The 15,576-nt window shown below is 43.8% G+C and overlaps 1 protein-coding gene across 1 annotated transcript in view; it reads left to right on the forward strand.

Moving 5' to 3' along the window:
• Nucleotides 1–15,576, forward strand: part of RCAN2 (regulator of calcineurin 2) — a 152,324-nt gene that overhangs the window by 108,142 nt on the left and 28,606 nt on the right. Inside the window, exons 3-4 of the mRNA XM_074991364.1 lie at nt 10,463–10,636; nt 14,001–14,172. Coding sequence (XP_074847465.1) covers nt 10,463–10,636; nt 14,001–14,172 — 346 coding nt within the window. The remainder of the gene's footprint in view (nt 1–10,462; nt 10,637–14,000; nt 14,173–15,576) is intronic.

Here is a 15,576-nt window from a genome sequence, read left to right on the forward strand (position 1 = left end):
TCTTGTGCTCCACACCCTTAATCATTTTTGTTGCCCTTTGCTGAACCTGCTCCAGCAAATCCACATCATTTTTGTACTGGGAGGCCCAAAACTGAACACAATATTCCAGATGTGGCCTCACCAGTGCCGAATAAAGAGGAATAACTACTTCTCTAGATCTGCTCAAAATGCTCCTCCTAATGCGCCCCAGTATGCCGTTAGCTTTCTTGGCTACAAGGGCACACTGTTAACTCATATCCAGCCTTTCATCCACCATAACCCCTAGGTCCCTTTCCATTGTACTGCTGCTGAGCCAGTTGGTCCCCAGCCTGTAACAATGTTTGGGATTCTTCCGCCCCAGCTGCAGGACTCTACACTTCTCCTTATTGAACTGCATCAGATTTCTTTTGGCCCAGTCCTCCAATTTATCCCGGTTTCACTCTGGATTCTCTCTCTACCCTCCAATGTACCTACTTCTCCCCCTAGTTTTGTGTCATCCGCAAACTTGCTGAGGGTGCAACCCAGTCCCTTATCCAGGTCATTAATAAAGATGTTGAATAACACCGGCCCCAGAACCGAGCCTTGCGGCACTCCGCTTGAAACAGACCGCCATCCAGATATTGAGCCATTGACCACTACCCGTTGGGCCCAACCATCAAGCCAGCTTTCTATCCATCTTGTAGTCCAAGGATCCAATCCATATTTCCTTAACTTATGGACAAGAATGTTGTGGGAGACCGTATCAAAAGCCTTGCTGAAGTCAAGGTATATCACATCCACTGACTTCCCCATGTCCACAGAGCTTGTTACCTCGTCATAGAAGCTAATCAGATTGGTCAGGCAGGACTTGCCCCTGGTGAATCCATGTTGGCTACTTTTGATCACTTTCCCCTCTTCCAAGTGCTTCAAAATGGATTCCTTGAGGATTCCCTCCATTATTTTCCCAGGGATTGAGGTAAGGCTGATGGGTCTATAGTTCCCTGGATTGTCCTTCTTTCCTTTTTTAAAGATGGACGCTACGTTTGCCTTCTTCCAGTCATCTGGTATGTCCCCCAATCTCCAGGAGTCATCAAGAATAATGGCCAAAGGTTCAGCAATGACCTCTGCTAATTCCCTCAGTACCCTGGGGTGCATTAAATCCAGACCCATGGACTTGTGCACATCTGGTTTTTCTAGATAGCTCAGAACTTGTTCCTTCCCCACGGATGGCTGCCCTCCACCTTCCCATACTGCATCATCTAGGACCTTCATGGGGAAGTTGACTTTGTCCGTGAAGACTGAGGCAAAAAAAATATTGAGTACTTCAGCTTTTCCTGCATCATCTGTCACTAGGTTACCTCCCTCATCCAGTAATGGCCCCACACCTTCTCCGATAACCTGTTTATTGTTCACGTGCCTGTGGAAACCCTTCTTGTTACTCTTCACATCCCTTGCCAGCTGCAGTTCCAATTGTGCTTTCGCTTTCCTGATTACTGCCCGGCATTCTCCAGCCGTATGTTTATACTCCTCCTTAGTCAACTGTCCTCATTTGCATTTCTTGTATGCATCCTTTTTGAATTTAAGCTGACTAAGGATTTCCCTGTTAAGCCAAGCTAGTTGCCTACCATGTTTGCATTTCTTACTACGCAGCGGGATTGTTTGTTCCTGTGCCTTCAGTAAGACTTCTTTAAAATACTGCCAGTTCTCTTCAACTCTTTTCCCCTTCATCTTTGTTTCCCAAGGGATCCTGCTCATCCAGTCTCTTAGGGAGTCAAAGTCTGCTCTTCTGAAATCAAGGGTCTGTATGTTACTGCTCACCCTTCTTCCTTTCGTCCGGATCCTGAAATCTACGATCTCATGGTCGCTGCAGCCCGGGTTCCCTCCCACTTCTATTTCTTCTACTAGTTCTTCCCTGTTTGTGAGCAGCAGGTCAAGTTGCGCACGGCCCCTGGTCGGTTCCTTCAGCACTTGTACCAAGAAGTTATCCCCCAACATTCTCCAAAAACTTCCTGGATTGTCTGTGTGCTGCTGTGTTGGTCTCCCAACAAATGTCTGGATGATTAAAGTCTCCCTTGAGAACCAGGGCCTGTGATTTGGAAGCTTCTCTTAGCTGCCTGAAGAAAGCCTCATCTATCTTCTCTCCCTGATCTGGCGGTCTATAACAGACACCAGCTACAACATCACCTCTGTTACTTCCACCTCTAAGCTTAACCCAAAGACACTCAACTGGATTTTCTCCTTCCTCCTACTGAAGCTCTGAGCAATCATACTGCTCCCTCACATAGAGCTCAACTCATCCGCCTTTTCTCCCATCTGTCCTTCCTAAGCCATTTATAACCTTCCATGACCGTGCTCCAGTTATGCAAATCGTCCCACCAAGTCTCCGTTATTCCAAGCACCTCATACTTGTGTGACTGTGCCAGGGCCTCTAATTCTTCCTGTTTGTTCCCCAGGCTTCTGGCATTAGTGTACAAGCACCTTAGAGAAGGGGCCGATTGGCCCACTTTCTTCTCTTCACCCAGGAAACCCACTTGATTGTTCCCTCCTCCTTCCGAACTTACCTCCAGGCTTGTGTCACCTTCCCCCGACAAACCTAGTTTAAAGCCCTCCTCACTAGGTTTGCAAGCCTGCCCGCAAAGATGCTCTTCCCTCCCTTAGTGAGGTGGACTCCTCCTCTTCCCTTACTTTTCTTTTCTTCCCCTCCGCCCCACCCATTGCTTTATAGTTCACTGATTTCTCAGTTCTGCTCCATGATCTAATAAAGTTGGTTTTACCCACAAAACTGCATTACCTAATAAATAAAATGGTTAGCCTTTAAGGTGTTACAGGACTGCATGCTTTGTTTTGTGAAGATACAGATGAACACAGCTACCCCTGTGAGACTATTTCCCAAAAAAAAGTCACCAGTATTTTTTTAACATGGCAAAACAATGTATTTTTCACTAGCCTTCCTATGGGAATGGTTGTATTGCTTTGGCTGAATTTAAAAAAAAACAGCCTGAGGCATTGACAACTTCTGTGCAAACAGTTTACAGTTTTGAGAAGCTTATAAACAACTGAAAACAATTGAACACTTGAGAGGAAGTGTCAGGCAATTTTAATAATAGCTGATGCTTACAGCTCCACCTATGTTACAGACATAGCATCTTTATGCAATACTCCCACAAGCTGGCAGTTTTTAGCTGCCTCAGACCACACACCCATCTCCTTCCTTCCCGTCCACCCTGGAGTATCTCCCAGGGGTAAGGGCAGGAACTGGTATTTAAGCAGTGAGGCTATATTAATAACTGAGCTGGATGGAACTAAGAAGCCAGCAGTGGAACATAGATTATGGAGAAGAGGGCCACTGAGGGGGAAATGGAGGAAGGAGCAGGGCAGGTCATTCTAACACATGTGCCAGGAAAACCTTATAACCTTCATTCGGAGTTTAGTTTTGTCTTCCATAATTAAGGCTACATCTATACTAGAGATAGAAGTTGACCGCAGGTACGCAATTTTAGCTATGCCAATTGCGTAGCTAAAATCAGCGTATGTACACTTGGCTAACCTGTGTGTCTTAACAGCAGAAGGTCTAGGGGAGCATTTCTCTCTTCGACGTTCTTACTAATTGCCTCTCCCGAAGAGCACAGGGGTCGACTTGGACCCCTGAGAGCTTGATTTTGCACAGGTCGATCTTCCACAGTAGTGTAGATTAACATAAGAACATAAGAACGGCCATACTGGGTCAGACCAAAGGTCCATCCAGCCCAGCATCCCATCTGCCGACGGTGGCCAATGCCAGGTGCCCCAGAGAAGGAGAACAGAAGACAATGATCAAGTGATTTATCTCCTGCCATCCATCTCCTGCCCTTGTTCTGAAGGCTGGGCACCATACTTTATCCCTGGCTAATAGCCATTTATGGACCTAACCTGCAAAAATTTATCAAGCTCTTTTTTAAACCCTAATAGAGTCCTGGCCTTCACAGCCTCCTCGGGCAAGGAGTTCCACAGGTTGACTGTGCGCTGTGTGAAGAAAAATTTCCTTTGATTAGTTTTGAACCTACTACCCATCAATTTCATTTGGTGTCCCCTAGTTCTTGTATTATGGGAAAAGGTAAATAATTTTTCTATATTCACTTTCTCCACACCATTCATGATTTTATATACCTCTATCATATCGCCCCTCAATCGCCTCTTTTCCAGACTGAAAAGTCCCAGTCTCTCTAGCCTCTCCCCATATGGGACCCGTTCCAAGCCCCTAATCATCTTAGTCGCCCTTTTCTGAACCTTTTCTAATGCCAATATATCTTTTTTGAGGTGAGGAGACCACATCTGCAGGCAGTACTCAAGATGTGGGCGTACCATAGTTTTATATAGGGGAAGTATGATATCTTTTGTCTTATTATCGATCCCTTGTTTAATAATTCCTAACATCCTATTTGCCTTACTAACTGCCGCTGCACACTGCGTGGATGTCTTCAGAGAACTATCCACTATAACTCCAAGATCCCTTTCCTGATCTGTCGTAGCTAAATTTGACCCCATCATGTAGTACGTGTAATTTGGGTTATTTTTTCCAACATGCATTACCTTACACTTACCCACATTAAATTTCATTTGCCATTTTGCTGCCCAATCACTCAGTTTGCTGAGATCTTTTTGTAGTTCTTCACAATCCCTTTTGCTTTTGACTGTCCTGAACAACTTGGTGTCATCTGCAAACTTGGCCACCTCACTGCTTACCTCATTTTCTAGATAATTGATGAACAAGTTGAACAGGATCGGTCCCAGGACTGACCCCTGGGGAACACCACTAGTTATCCTCCTCCATTGTGAAAATTTACCATTTATTCCCACCCTTTGTTTTCTGTCTTTTAACCAATTCCCGATCCATGAAAGGATCTTTCCTCCTATCCCATGACCACCTAATTTACATAAAAGCCTTTGGTGTGGGACCGTGTCAAAGGCTTTCTGGATATCTAGGTATATTATGTCCACTGGGTGCCCCTTGTCCGCATGTTTATTAACCCCTTCAAAGAATTCTAATAGATTAGTTAGACACGACTTCCCTCTGCAGAAACCATGCTGACTTTTGCCCAACAATTCGTGCTCTTCTGCGTGCCTTGCAATTAAGCTTAAGAGGTGTATTGTACTGACAGTGGGGACTGTCTTAATGGTGGTGTCTCTACTCCTGTTGCTTATGTGCTATATCTGCTGTGAAAAAAGTTGTTCTGAAAAGTGCTCTTCTCCCAACTCTTCCTGTATTACAAACAGGTCAGGACTGGAGGGATGATTAGATTTAAACTATATCATTTGAATTTTTTATATCTTCTCTATGGTTCAGGAATTATTTTTCCTCTTAATGAAGTTAATGAATCTGAGCACGTAAAGTAAAATTCTAATTTAAGCTGGCGATAGTTCAGGTTTATCACTAGGATTGCTCGGTGTTCAGTTTTTGACCTGAATGCACAGTCAAAAAGAGACCCTGGCAGCTCCCGTCAACACCACTGACTGGGCCATTAAAAGTCCAGTGGGTGGCTCTGGCAGGCTCCTTGCAGCTGCTGGGAAGCTGCCAGCATCTCCCTCTGGCTCCTAGCTGGAGGGACAGCCGGGGGGCACTGCACACTGCCCAGTCTGGAGCACCACTTGGCAGCTCCTGTTGACCAGGATGGAATTGAGCAAGTGGCGCCTGCTGTTGGGGGAGGTGTGCACAGCCATGTGGCTGTGCCTCAGCCTAGGAGCTGGAGGAAGAGGTTTGCAGTTTCCTACGAGTAACCTGAGGGAAGCAGCACCCAGAGCCTACTCCCTGCACCTCAACCCTCTGCCTCAGCCCCCATCTTTCGACTTGACCTTGTCTCCAGTGCAGCGCCTACACTCACTCCCTGCTCCCCCAGCCCTGATTCCTCTCCAATACCCTGAACCCCTCCTTTATGGCCCCACCCTCAGATCCTGCACCACCAGCCAAAGCCCGCACCCCTTTCTACACCCCAACTCTCTGTGTCAGCCTGGAGCCTTCTTTTGCACCACATGCACATTATCTGGGGCTCCAGCCCACAGCCCATGCCCCAGCCTGGTGGAAAAAGAGTGAGTGAGCACTGGAGGAAGGATGGAGTGAGTGAGGGTAGGGCCTCAGAGAAGGGGTGGGGTGGGGTAAGGCCTTTGGTTTTCTGAAAATACAAAGCTGGCAACCTTATGTATTGTGGCCAAAATGAGTCTATAGCAGTAGGGACACATTTTCCACCTGAAATTATCTGGCAGTGGGGTTTGTTAGAAGGAAGGGAATCTAAATGGACCTGTTTCTTCTTGGCACCTTGGCTTTTAGGAGACATGATAGTTTGGAGTGTTAACTTCAGCAAGGAACCTACCAGATGCAAATATTCCTGAACGTAAGGGACAAGAGCCTCCAGATGTGAATTTCACAGCTGGTGTCTGATATCTGTGAGCTAAGCCAAAACCCTGATTAAAAGCAAAAAACAACCCCTCAGTCTTACTTGGACATCTTTATCATTTGAACCCCTGCTAAAGAGACTCTGGAAGAATTCCACAGAGATTTTAACAACCTGCACCCTACCATCAATCTCAGCCCTGACTATTCCGTGTGAGAGATACATTTCCTGGACACCATAGTACAAATCGCTAATGGCCACATCGACACCACTCTGTACCGGAAACCCACTGCCTGCTACACTTACCTACATGTGTCCAGCTTCCATCCAGCACACACCACACAACCCATCATTTATAGTCAAGCCCTTAGATGCAATTGCATCTGCTCTGATCCCACTGACAGAGACCGAAAACTTAAGGACCTCTACCGAGCATTCTTAAAAATTAGTTACCCACTGGGAGAAGTAAAAAAAGAGATTGATAGGGCCAGGTGAATACTCAGAAACCACCTACTTAAAGATAGTCCCAAGAAGGTCAGTAAGAGACCACCACTTGTGATCACCTATAGCCCCCAGCTGAAACCCCTGCAGTGCATCATTAAAAAACCTACAACCTATTCTACATCATGATGCTACACTCCGTAAGGCCATAGGTGACAGGCCTGCCCTCTCCTATAGACAACCTTCTAACCTAAGAGAGATTCTCACTAGCAATCACAGGCTACACCACAGTAATACTAATCCTGGAACTCTTCCTTGTAACAAACCGCGCTGCCAGCTTTTTCCACATATTTATTCTGGAGATGACATCACTGGACCTAACCATGTTAGTTACAAGATCAAGGGCTCATTCTCATGTACTTCAACCAATATTATATATGCCATTATGTGCCAACAATGCCCCGCCACTATGTACATTGGACAGATGAGGCAAACTCTTCACCAAAGAATGAATGGACACAGAGCAGACATCAGGAATCTCAATACATGTAAGCGGGTCAGTAAACACTTCAGGGGAGTGGGCCATTCTGTTAAAGACCTGACAATTTGTGTCTTAGAACAATGAGACTTTAAAAACAGATTACATTGAGAAATTATCAGAGAGGTAGCCATGTTAGCCTATATCTTCAAAAATAACAAGAAGTCATGCGGCATCTTATAGACTAACAGATATTTTGGAACAAAGACCCGCTTCTTCAGATGCATCTGACGAAGCAGGTCTTTGCCGATTAAAGCTTATGCTCCAAAGTATCTGTTAGTCTGTAAGGTGCCACAGAAGTTCTTGTTGTTTTTATAGAGAGATTTGTGAATTGGAGTTCATATTCAAATTCGACACGTTAACACTTGGTATGAACAAAGATGACAATTACCTCACACATTACAAGGACTGCTTCTCTTCCTTTGATGCTTGTAATTAACTCAGGCAAAACACTTAATGCCCCAACCCCTTTCAGTCCTATATACATGATTTGTCAGTTTTGACTGCAATTTTTTTTGGATCTCTGTACTTAGAGATGTCAGGCTGTACTGGAAATGCCATTGATCTGATGAAGTGGATCTATCCCACGAAAGCTCATCACCAAATAAATCATTTTGTTAGTCTTTAAAGTGCTACGTTTCTGCTGTTTTGCTTTGTTAGAATACAGACTAACATGGCCACCTCTCTATTATTTGGGAGAACCAGATATCCTGGTCCTAACTTTACAGCACAGGACCAGCTGTTAACAAAAAACCCCTGCCTTTATGCCGCATTTTTTCCTTTGCACCATGGAATACAATCTGCTCTACTCTTGTAAAGGGGAGCCACTGTTTTAATAATCCGCACATGGCCAAGTTACCTTCAGCTTCTGAGAGAGAGAGAGATGAAAGTTACTTCTCTCTCCTCTGCCTTGTGAGAAAGGGTTTTGTGTTTTTCTTTAAATGACAACCTAAGTAATTCTCTTTTTGCAAACACAAACTAGTCTGTGACACCTCAGAGCTTTGCTTTTCTTGGGCAGACTAATCTTGTAGGGTCATCTTGCCCTCTGCCTATCAAACCAGAACATTGTGTTTTACACTCACTTTGGACTCGTGTAAAAAGACTGTACAAGGTGCAAAGCATGGAGGGATGAGGCATCTTACTAGAATCTACTTCTTATGGGACTGAAAGGTGTGTGAGAAGTCTGCATTTTTAAGAGAACCTAGGCCACGCTGGCATTTAGCCAAGTCTGGGAGGTTAGCTTTGAATAGTCTTGTGACATTGAATGATTTCTATTTCTCTGTTTTGGCAAAGACGGAAGAAATCGGAAAGTGATGGCTAGGCTGGTATTTGGATGCAAAATGATGTCCGAGACTTCGGTTAAGTCACTGTGGGCCTCATTTGCCTCTCACTTACACTAATGTAATTCCATAGGCACACGTAGGAGCCATGAATCTTGAAATCTGTGGAGGTTATTGATCATTGTAACATGTTTCTGCCATTGCCACCCTTGATCTCTCTCTCTCTTGGCTTCATACCAACTTATTTTGGACCATATGGATTGTGCCTGGAAGTAGCAATAAAATATGAGAAGTAGCATATTTTGGTGTAGTTTGGGTAAAATAAAGGCTCAGCAGAATTCCCGGTGAGATGAAAAGCAGAAGTCAGTAAATTACTTCCTTGTCAAAGACATTGCAAATGTATTCAATTTTTTAAAAGGTTTACTGTGCATAGCAGGCTACCTTCACCTCTGGCATAACTCTATTGATTTCACTATGCTACACAGCATTTTGTTATGTCAAAGTGGGCTATAAAAAATCCATCTATTCAGTCTTACAGAAAATAAATTTATTTTCCGTTAAAGTGTTGATTAACTTAAAGCGTACTATGAAATTGACAGTTACTGTTTTGATAACCAGTTTGGATGGCACACTAATGTGCTCTTTGTGTGTGTGATTTTAATTTTTATATGAAAAAGTAAGTAATAACAAATAGAAAAAGGCCGCTTGTGTGCTGCCAAGTACCACGTTCTTCATAAATAGCAAAAGAAGGGATGGAAAATTAAAGGTAAAACTCTAATAACCTCAATGGGCTTTAGATCAACCCTAAGTGACAATAATAGATGCTGTAATTTGCATATATGTGGAACAGTTTATATTTTTTAACACAATACCCATATTTTATCCTTATGGGACCAGTGTCTGAGTAGCTGAGTGCATGTCATGGATAACAGCTAAACAAATTAAAGAGAACAAGCTGCAAACTTGTGTTTCAATCCAGCGCTGGAAAGGAAACATCTACACTATCACCTGGATCAATGGTCTGAGATAAATCCACTGGTGGTTGATTTAGCAGATCTAGTGAAGACCTGCCAAGTCAACCACAGATTGCTCTCCTGTTGACCTGGCTACTCTACCCCAGATAAGAACAGTAAGAAAACTTGATGAAAGTTTCTCATGTCAGCTTTCCATAGGGTAGATCCCATAGTAACTCAGCTTAAGGTAGGTGGATTCCAGCTATGTTATTCACGTAGTTGGAGAAGCATAGCTTAAATCAACTTTCTGCCGCAGTATAGTTGTAGCCTAATAGTAAAGCTCAGTGTCTTTGCTGTTTAGACCCACACAGAATCAGACCACTGGAGTCTGGATCAGAATATAGATTTCTAAGAGGTCGTGAATATTTCATTCCCCCTTTTCCTTCCCAAGATCTGCAGTGAAAAGGACTTCAAAAAAATCCAGGGGAGACATGTTTAGTTGACATGAGAAGGAGGCGTTTTCCATGTTCAGAGTTTCAGACCATGCCTTGTTCTTATTAATTGTACTGAAACTGGAGAAACAGAGGTCATTTTGGATACAAAATGATCTCCAAGACTTCAGCTAAGCTACTGTGGGCCTGATTTGCCTCTTGCTTACATTAATATAATTCCATTGGAGTTACTACTGGTTCACCCTCATATGACATCACAGCCATGCCCTAAATTTACATGCCATTTGTCAATATTCATCCCAACTTTTTAAAATGACCAGGACTGTCACAATTTTGCTCTCTGATCATCCATATAAACAATTAATTATACCAGTGGCAGGTTTTGTCATTTGCTTTCATAGCAGGTTTCAGATTTGAAAGGACAGAATGCAAACAGCATTGCACCTTAACATAACCAAGGTCTTTTCACTTGCAGGAGAAATTTGAAGGATTGTTCCGTGCCTATGATGACTGTGTGACATTCCAGTTGTTTAAAAGCTTCAGACGTGTACGGATAAATTTCAGCAGTCCTAAATCAGCTGCTCGAGCCAGGATAGAGCTGCATGAAACACAGTTCAGAGGGAAGAAGTTAAAGCTCTACTTTGCACAGGTAAGAACCTTTTGGCAGAGAAGTCTTTCTCTCCTTACGTTTTAATGGGTGGCTGTGCTATGTTCTTGTGTGTGAAGAAACATTGTCTTATATAACTGGATGAAAATAATAGCTATATTTGATGATTTTGAAGTGAGCGAGCCAAATGTTGCTCCTGGTTACAACTAACTGTGGATGAACTCCTCTGGAGTCAGTAGCATTGCTCTGGGTTTACATTGGCACACATACGGGCAGAAATTGACCCAGTGTTTTTAGTGTTCATAAAAAGCTCTGGTAGGCTGGTTGAGTTTCCTCAGACCCAAATTAAGATGTATACTCTTTGTACAATCGAAATGTCATCCCCAGCATCCTGATATACAGTAGAACCCCTAGATATGCGCACTCAAGTTGCATGTATCTCAGGTCAGTGTGATTCTGAGTGGCAGGGAGCTGTCGCCTGGCTTTGGGCTGCCCACCACTCAGGGGAGCTGGCAAACTGACCAGTGCAGCAGTGATGGTAAATTTCGTAGCTCCTGGGCAAGGCAGTCAGCCCAGAGCCAGGCACCAGCTCCCTGCCACTCACAGGAGCGGGAAACTGACCGGTGCTACTGTGCTGGTCAGTTTCCAGACTCCTCTCAGGGGTGGCAGCTGAGAGTCTGATTCTCAGCTGCTGCCTCTATCAGGAGCAAGAGAAGTGCTCCTGTCAGGGGCGGCAGCTTGACTTTCGCTGCACTGAGAGGAGCAGTGTCTCCACTCCTGTCAGGTGTGGCAGCCTCCCCCTTCCTGTCAGGGGTGGCAAGAGTCAGACTTCCGCCCCTGACAGGAGTGGATTCCTACCTTCTGTTGGGGCAGCAGCCTGACTCTTGGCTGCTGCCTCAACAGGAGCAGGGCAACTGACCAGTGCAGTAGTGCTGGTCAGTTTCCCTTCTCCTGTGAGCCTCAGGCAGCCCAAAGCCAGGCACTTGGGTGCCTGCTACTCACAGGAGACAGGAAACTGACAGGCAGTGCTGCACTGGTCAGTTTCCTGGCTCCCTGAGTTACACGAAATTTGACTTAAGTGGGATTGCGCAAGAACATGACCTCTGCATAAGTTAAGGGTCTACTGCAGGGTTTCCCAAACTTTATATCGTTGGGACCTGGTTTTTTTCAGTACCTTTTTTTGCAGCCCAAAAATGTAAAGGCTTATAAAAATGAAAAATGAATAAATTTTCACTGTTTATGATTTATTCACAATAATAATAGTACATAACAATAATTTGTATACTTTCTAAGGACCGGTATTTTTTTCCCAAGGACTAGTGCTGGGCCACGGAGCACACTTGGGAAACACTGGTCTACTGTGTTAACAAAAAGTTCCAAAATAATATGGCATGTACCCTTCCCCCTTCTCCTCAAAACCTACCTGTCCAAAGCCCTGGCTCTCTCTTCTAGAAGGCCACTCATACTTTTCACCTTCCTGGTATTTACTACTAAGTCTAAATGTTGGACTTAAAAGTACTTCACGGGATCTTTTTAGGGGGAAAAGGCAAAACACCACATTTATTGGTAATACACATATAGCAATCAACACTTATCATATGCATGTGTATGTGTGTGTAAGTAATTTATCACACAGAGCACACTCCGTCTTATTGCTGTTACCAGTAGTTACTCCCCTAACTGCACTGGCCAGGTGAGTTAGATGGGGGAGTAGTGGAGCTGGATTTCTGCTGATCTGGATCCATGCTCCAGTGCTGACAAGATGAGACCCAGGGTCCTTCTGCAAGATGCCTTAGATTTATAGTGTCCTTCCTCTCATACAGGTCGACACCAGTTAGCCATCACATGCATATGCAGTTAGATATCTGTGGTGCCTTCTAGGTGGTGTCTCATTCACCTTCAAAGTGGGTGGTGCTTCCAAAAGCAGGCACTTGTTAGTTTCTCCCAAGATGTCCATATGTCTTCTTTCAGTGAGCCCACTTCTCAGATCCCATTGTTCTTTTCATTGGTCTTGGATCTGGCTTTCATCCCTTCTCCAACCCTTGTAAGTACTTGTCTTCCACACCTTATCCATTCACACCTCATTCACTTAACAGGGAAATCAGTTAAGCAAACCAAAAAGAAAAAAAGCGGTACAAAGACATTTTCTTTACCTGACTTATTTCTAGGATCTATTCTACAAGACACAAAATTTCTATGTAAAAAGGCTTAATACAAAGTGTCTCTGTTCTATGTGAAAAGATACAAAATTTCAGTATAAAAGGACTTGATACATTATTAAAACTCCAGTGAGGAAATGGTTAACACAAAGATAGATGTACCTATGTAAACCACACACAGCCCCATGAATACACTGTAAAGCTGAAGTTCCCTGCAGGGTTCTGAAACCTGCTAACAGTGTGGGCCCACAGGAGACACTCTTTTTTTCTATTATAGTACCTCCAGGGAGAAGAATAACTGAGAGGTAGTTGTGTTGGTCTGTATCTTAACAAAACAAAAAGCAGTCCTGTAGCACATTAAAGAGTTAACAAAATAATTTATTAGGTGATGAGCTTTTGTGGGGCAGATCCACTTCTTCAGCTCTGGAGACAGTGCTCCAGGAAGTGCCCCGTGAAAGCACATCACCTAATAAATTATTTTGTTAGGCTTTAAAGTGCCACAGGACTGTTGTTTTTGTTTTGTTTTGTTTCCGGCAGAGAATAAAGCTGTGTAATCTAGAAGACAAAGGCATAAAGAGATTAATTTTCTGCTCACTAGAACTAGATGAATTCAGACTACAAATAAGATACAGAGTTTTTGTTTTACATTGAGGATAATTAGCCATTGGAACAGTTTGCCTAAGAACATGGTAGATTCTATGTCAGAATTATGAATGCATATCTTTCCAAAAAAGTACAGTCTGGATAAGCCAGAAGTTCTGAGTTGGATGCAGGAATTACTGGGTTGAATTCCAAGGCCTACATGATGCAAAATGCCAGATTAGTTGGTCACAATGGTTCCTGATGGATTTGTAGCCTTTTCACAAAGATCTCTGGAGCCTGAAGCCCTGCATTTAGCTGCAGAGTAGGAACATTATGGGCAAGGAACTCCAGGCTTGCTCGCACACTGCACCTAATGTGTCTACCATGGAGGAACCACCTCTGAGGATGAGAGGATGATTCTGTTTCCAGGCCCATGCAGTCGTTGGCCTCTCTGCTGAGACTGCCAACGAGAGGACAGGTTGTGGTGGTTGTCTTTGTGACTTGACAGCCGTGCACAAGAAAGTTGACAGAGACTCACCACTTCATTTCACAGATGCTACCAAAGAAACAGCAGTTCTTGCTCTTTGAAGTTTGTAACTGTCTAATCATTGTTCCATTCACATGCCCTGCACTAAAATAATCTGCCTTTCTAATGCATTTGAAAGGTTCAGAGCTCTGAGACAGATGGCGACAAGCTTCATTTGGCTCCACCACAGCCTGCAAAACAGTTTCTTATCTCGCCTCCAGCTTCACCTCCTGTAGGGTGGCAACCAATCGATGATGCAACACCTGTCATCAACTATGACCTCCTTTATGCAGTTTCTAAACTAGGACCAGGTAAGCTTTGCAGCCCTTGTGTATGGGAACGTGTTGACTTGAACAGATTGGAAACAGAATGAAAATGAATAACTAAGGATGCAATTCATTGCTGTGCAGACACCAGCACAAGGTTTATGAACTGCTTAAATCCAAGAGCTTACATAAGGATTAAGTAATGCATAGACCTGGCACTGGCTCTCTGCTCCAGCTGAATTTTACCTATGTGCATAACCGTTGTATCTTAACTTTAGTCCATTTGCTTGGTGCAGTAGGCAATACAAATAGATGGGTCATGCTCCTAGGAGTTTACAGTCTAAAATGCAGACTGTCAGGGCATTCTCCTCCGAGGCCAGACCCAGAGGATAATCACACAGAATGTTTTCATTGCACTGGTTTGCTTTTTATCTAGGTGGGAGAGTTGGGACAGGGGGATTTATACACTGGATTATAGAAGGGAAGGATCAGATGCTGTTGAGCAAGTTCTAAGAGCTCCTTGCAACAAATACAATAGGGACAGTCCTGCAAGATGATGTATGCCTTCTGGGAGGTGAGGCACAAGAGACTGAAGTCCACCCAGGATCAGGTCTAATTTGAGATACCAAACACCACCGAAATTCTGAGAGTGACTGTGGGGATTGTTCAATAAGAGAATTAACCAATGAACAGATGTGAAAGAAGTTATTAGGTGAGTGGAATCAATTGTGGCACCCAGGGAAGTGGCAGGTAGATGGACAGTGCATAACCTTGTGTAAGGCACAGCAGGGTTTAGAGTTGGTTGGGAATTTATGGACAAATTTTTCAATGGAAAATAGCTGTTTCTCTATCCCTGTTCATGGAAAGAGGCAGTTTGGACAAATTTCACATTTTGGAAAAATAATCAAATTGTCAAATTTCAACATTTTAGAAATGAAAAAGTTCTGTTTAAAAAGATCCAAATGACTTTTCATTTAGAACTCTAAGTTAATTGGCAGGAAAGCAATGTATGGGGGGAAAAAAACCCCGTGGACTTCTATATCGGAATCAAGCATTTAAATCGTTACATCATTTTTAATTTTTTCAGAGATTTGGTCCCTGAAAAGATTTTGCTGTTACAGCCTAGCTGAGATGGGAAAATTTTTCAAAATCTCAAAAATGAGCATAAGACAGGAAAACCATTTCCTGTTCTGCTCCAGTGCTGAAACCCTTTTACTGTTCTGGGAACAGCTACCACTGGCAGATGCCCTCTCAGTGGGACTCCATTGGAACTGCCCTGCCAAACAGGTTGTGGGGCTACCCTATATCCTTTACCTGTGAGTGTCCCATAGACCAACCCTCCTTTGGTAGAATAGCAGAGAAGGAATCTGAAGAAGGGGAATTTCTAAGACACCTCCTCCTTTTGAGTCCTCTCATACGGGTTTCTCCAGCACATGGGGATTGTCAGTC

Source organism: Carettochelys insculpta, chromosome 3, assembly GCF_033958435.1.
Source record: "Carettochelys insculpta isolate YL-2023 chromosome 3, ASM3395843v1, whole genome shotgun sequence".
NCBI lineage: Eukaryota > Metazoa > Chordata > Testudines > Carettochelyidae > Carettochelys > Carettochelys insculpta.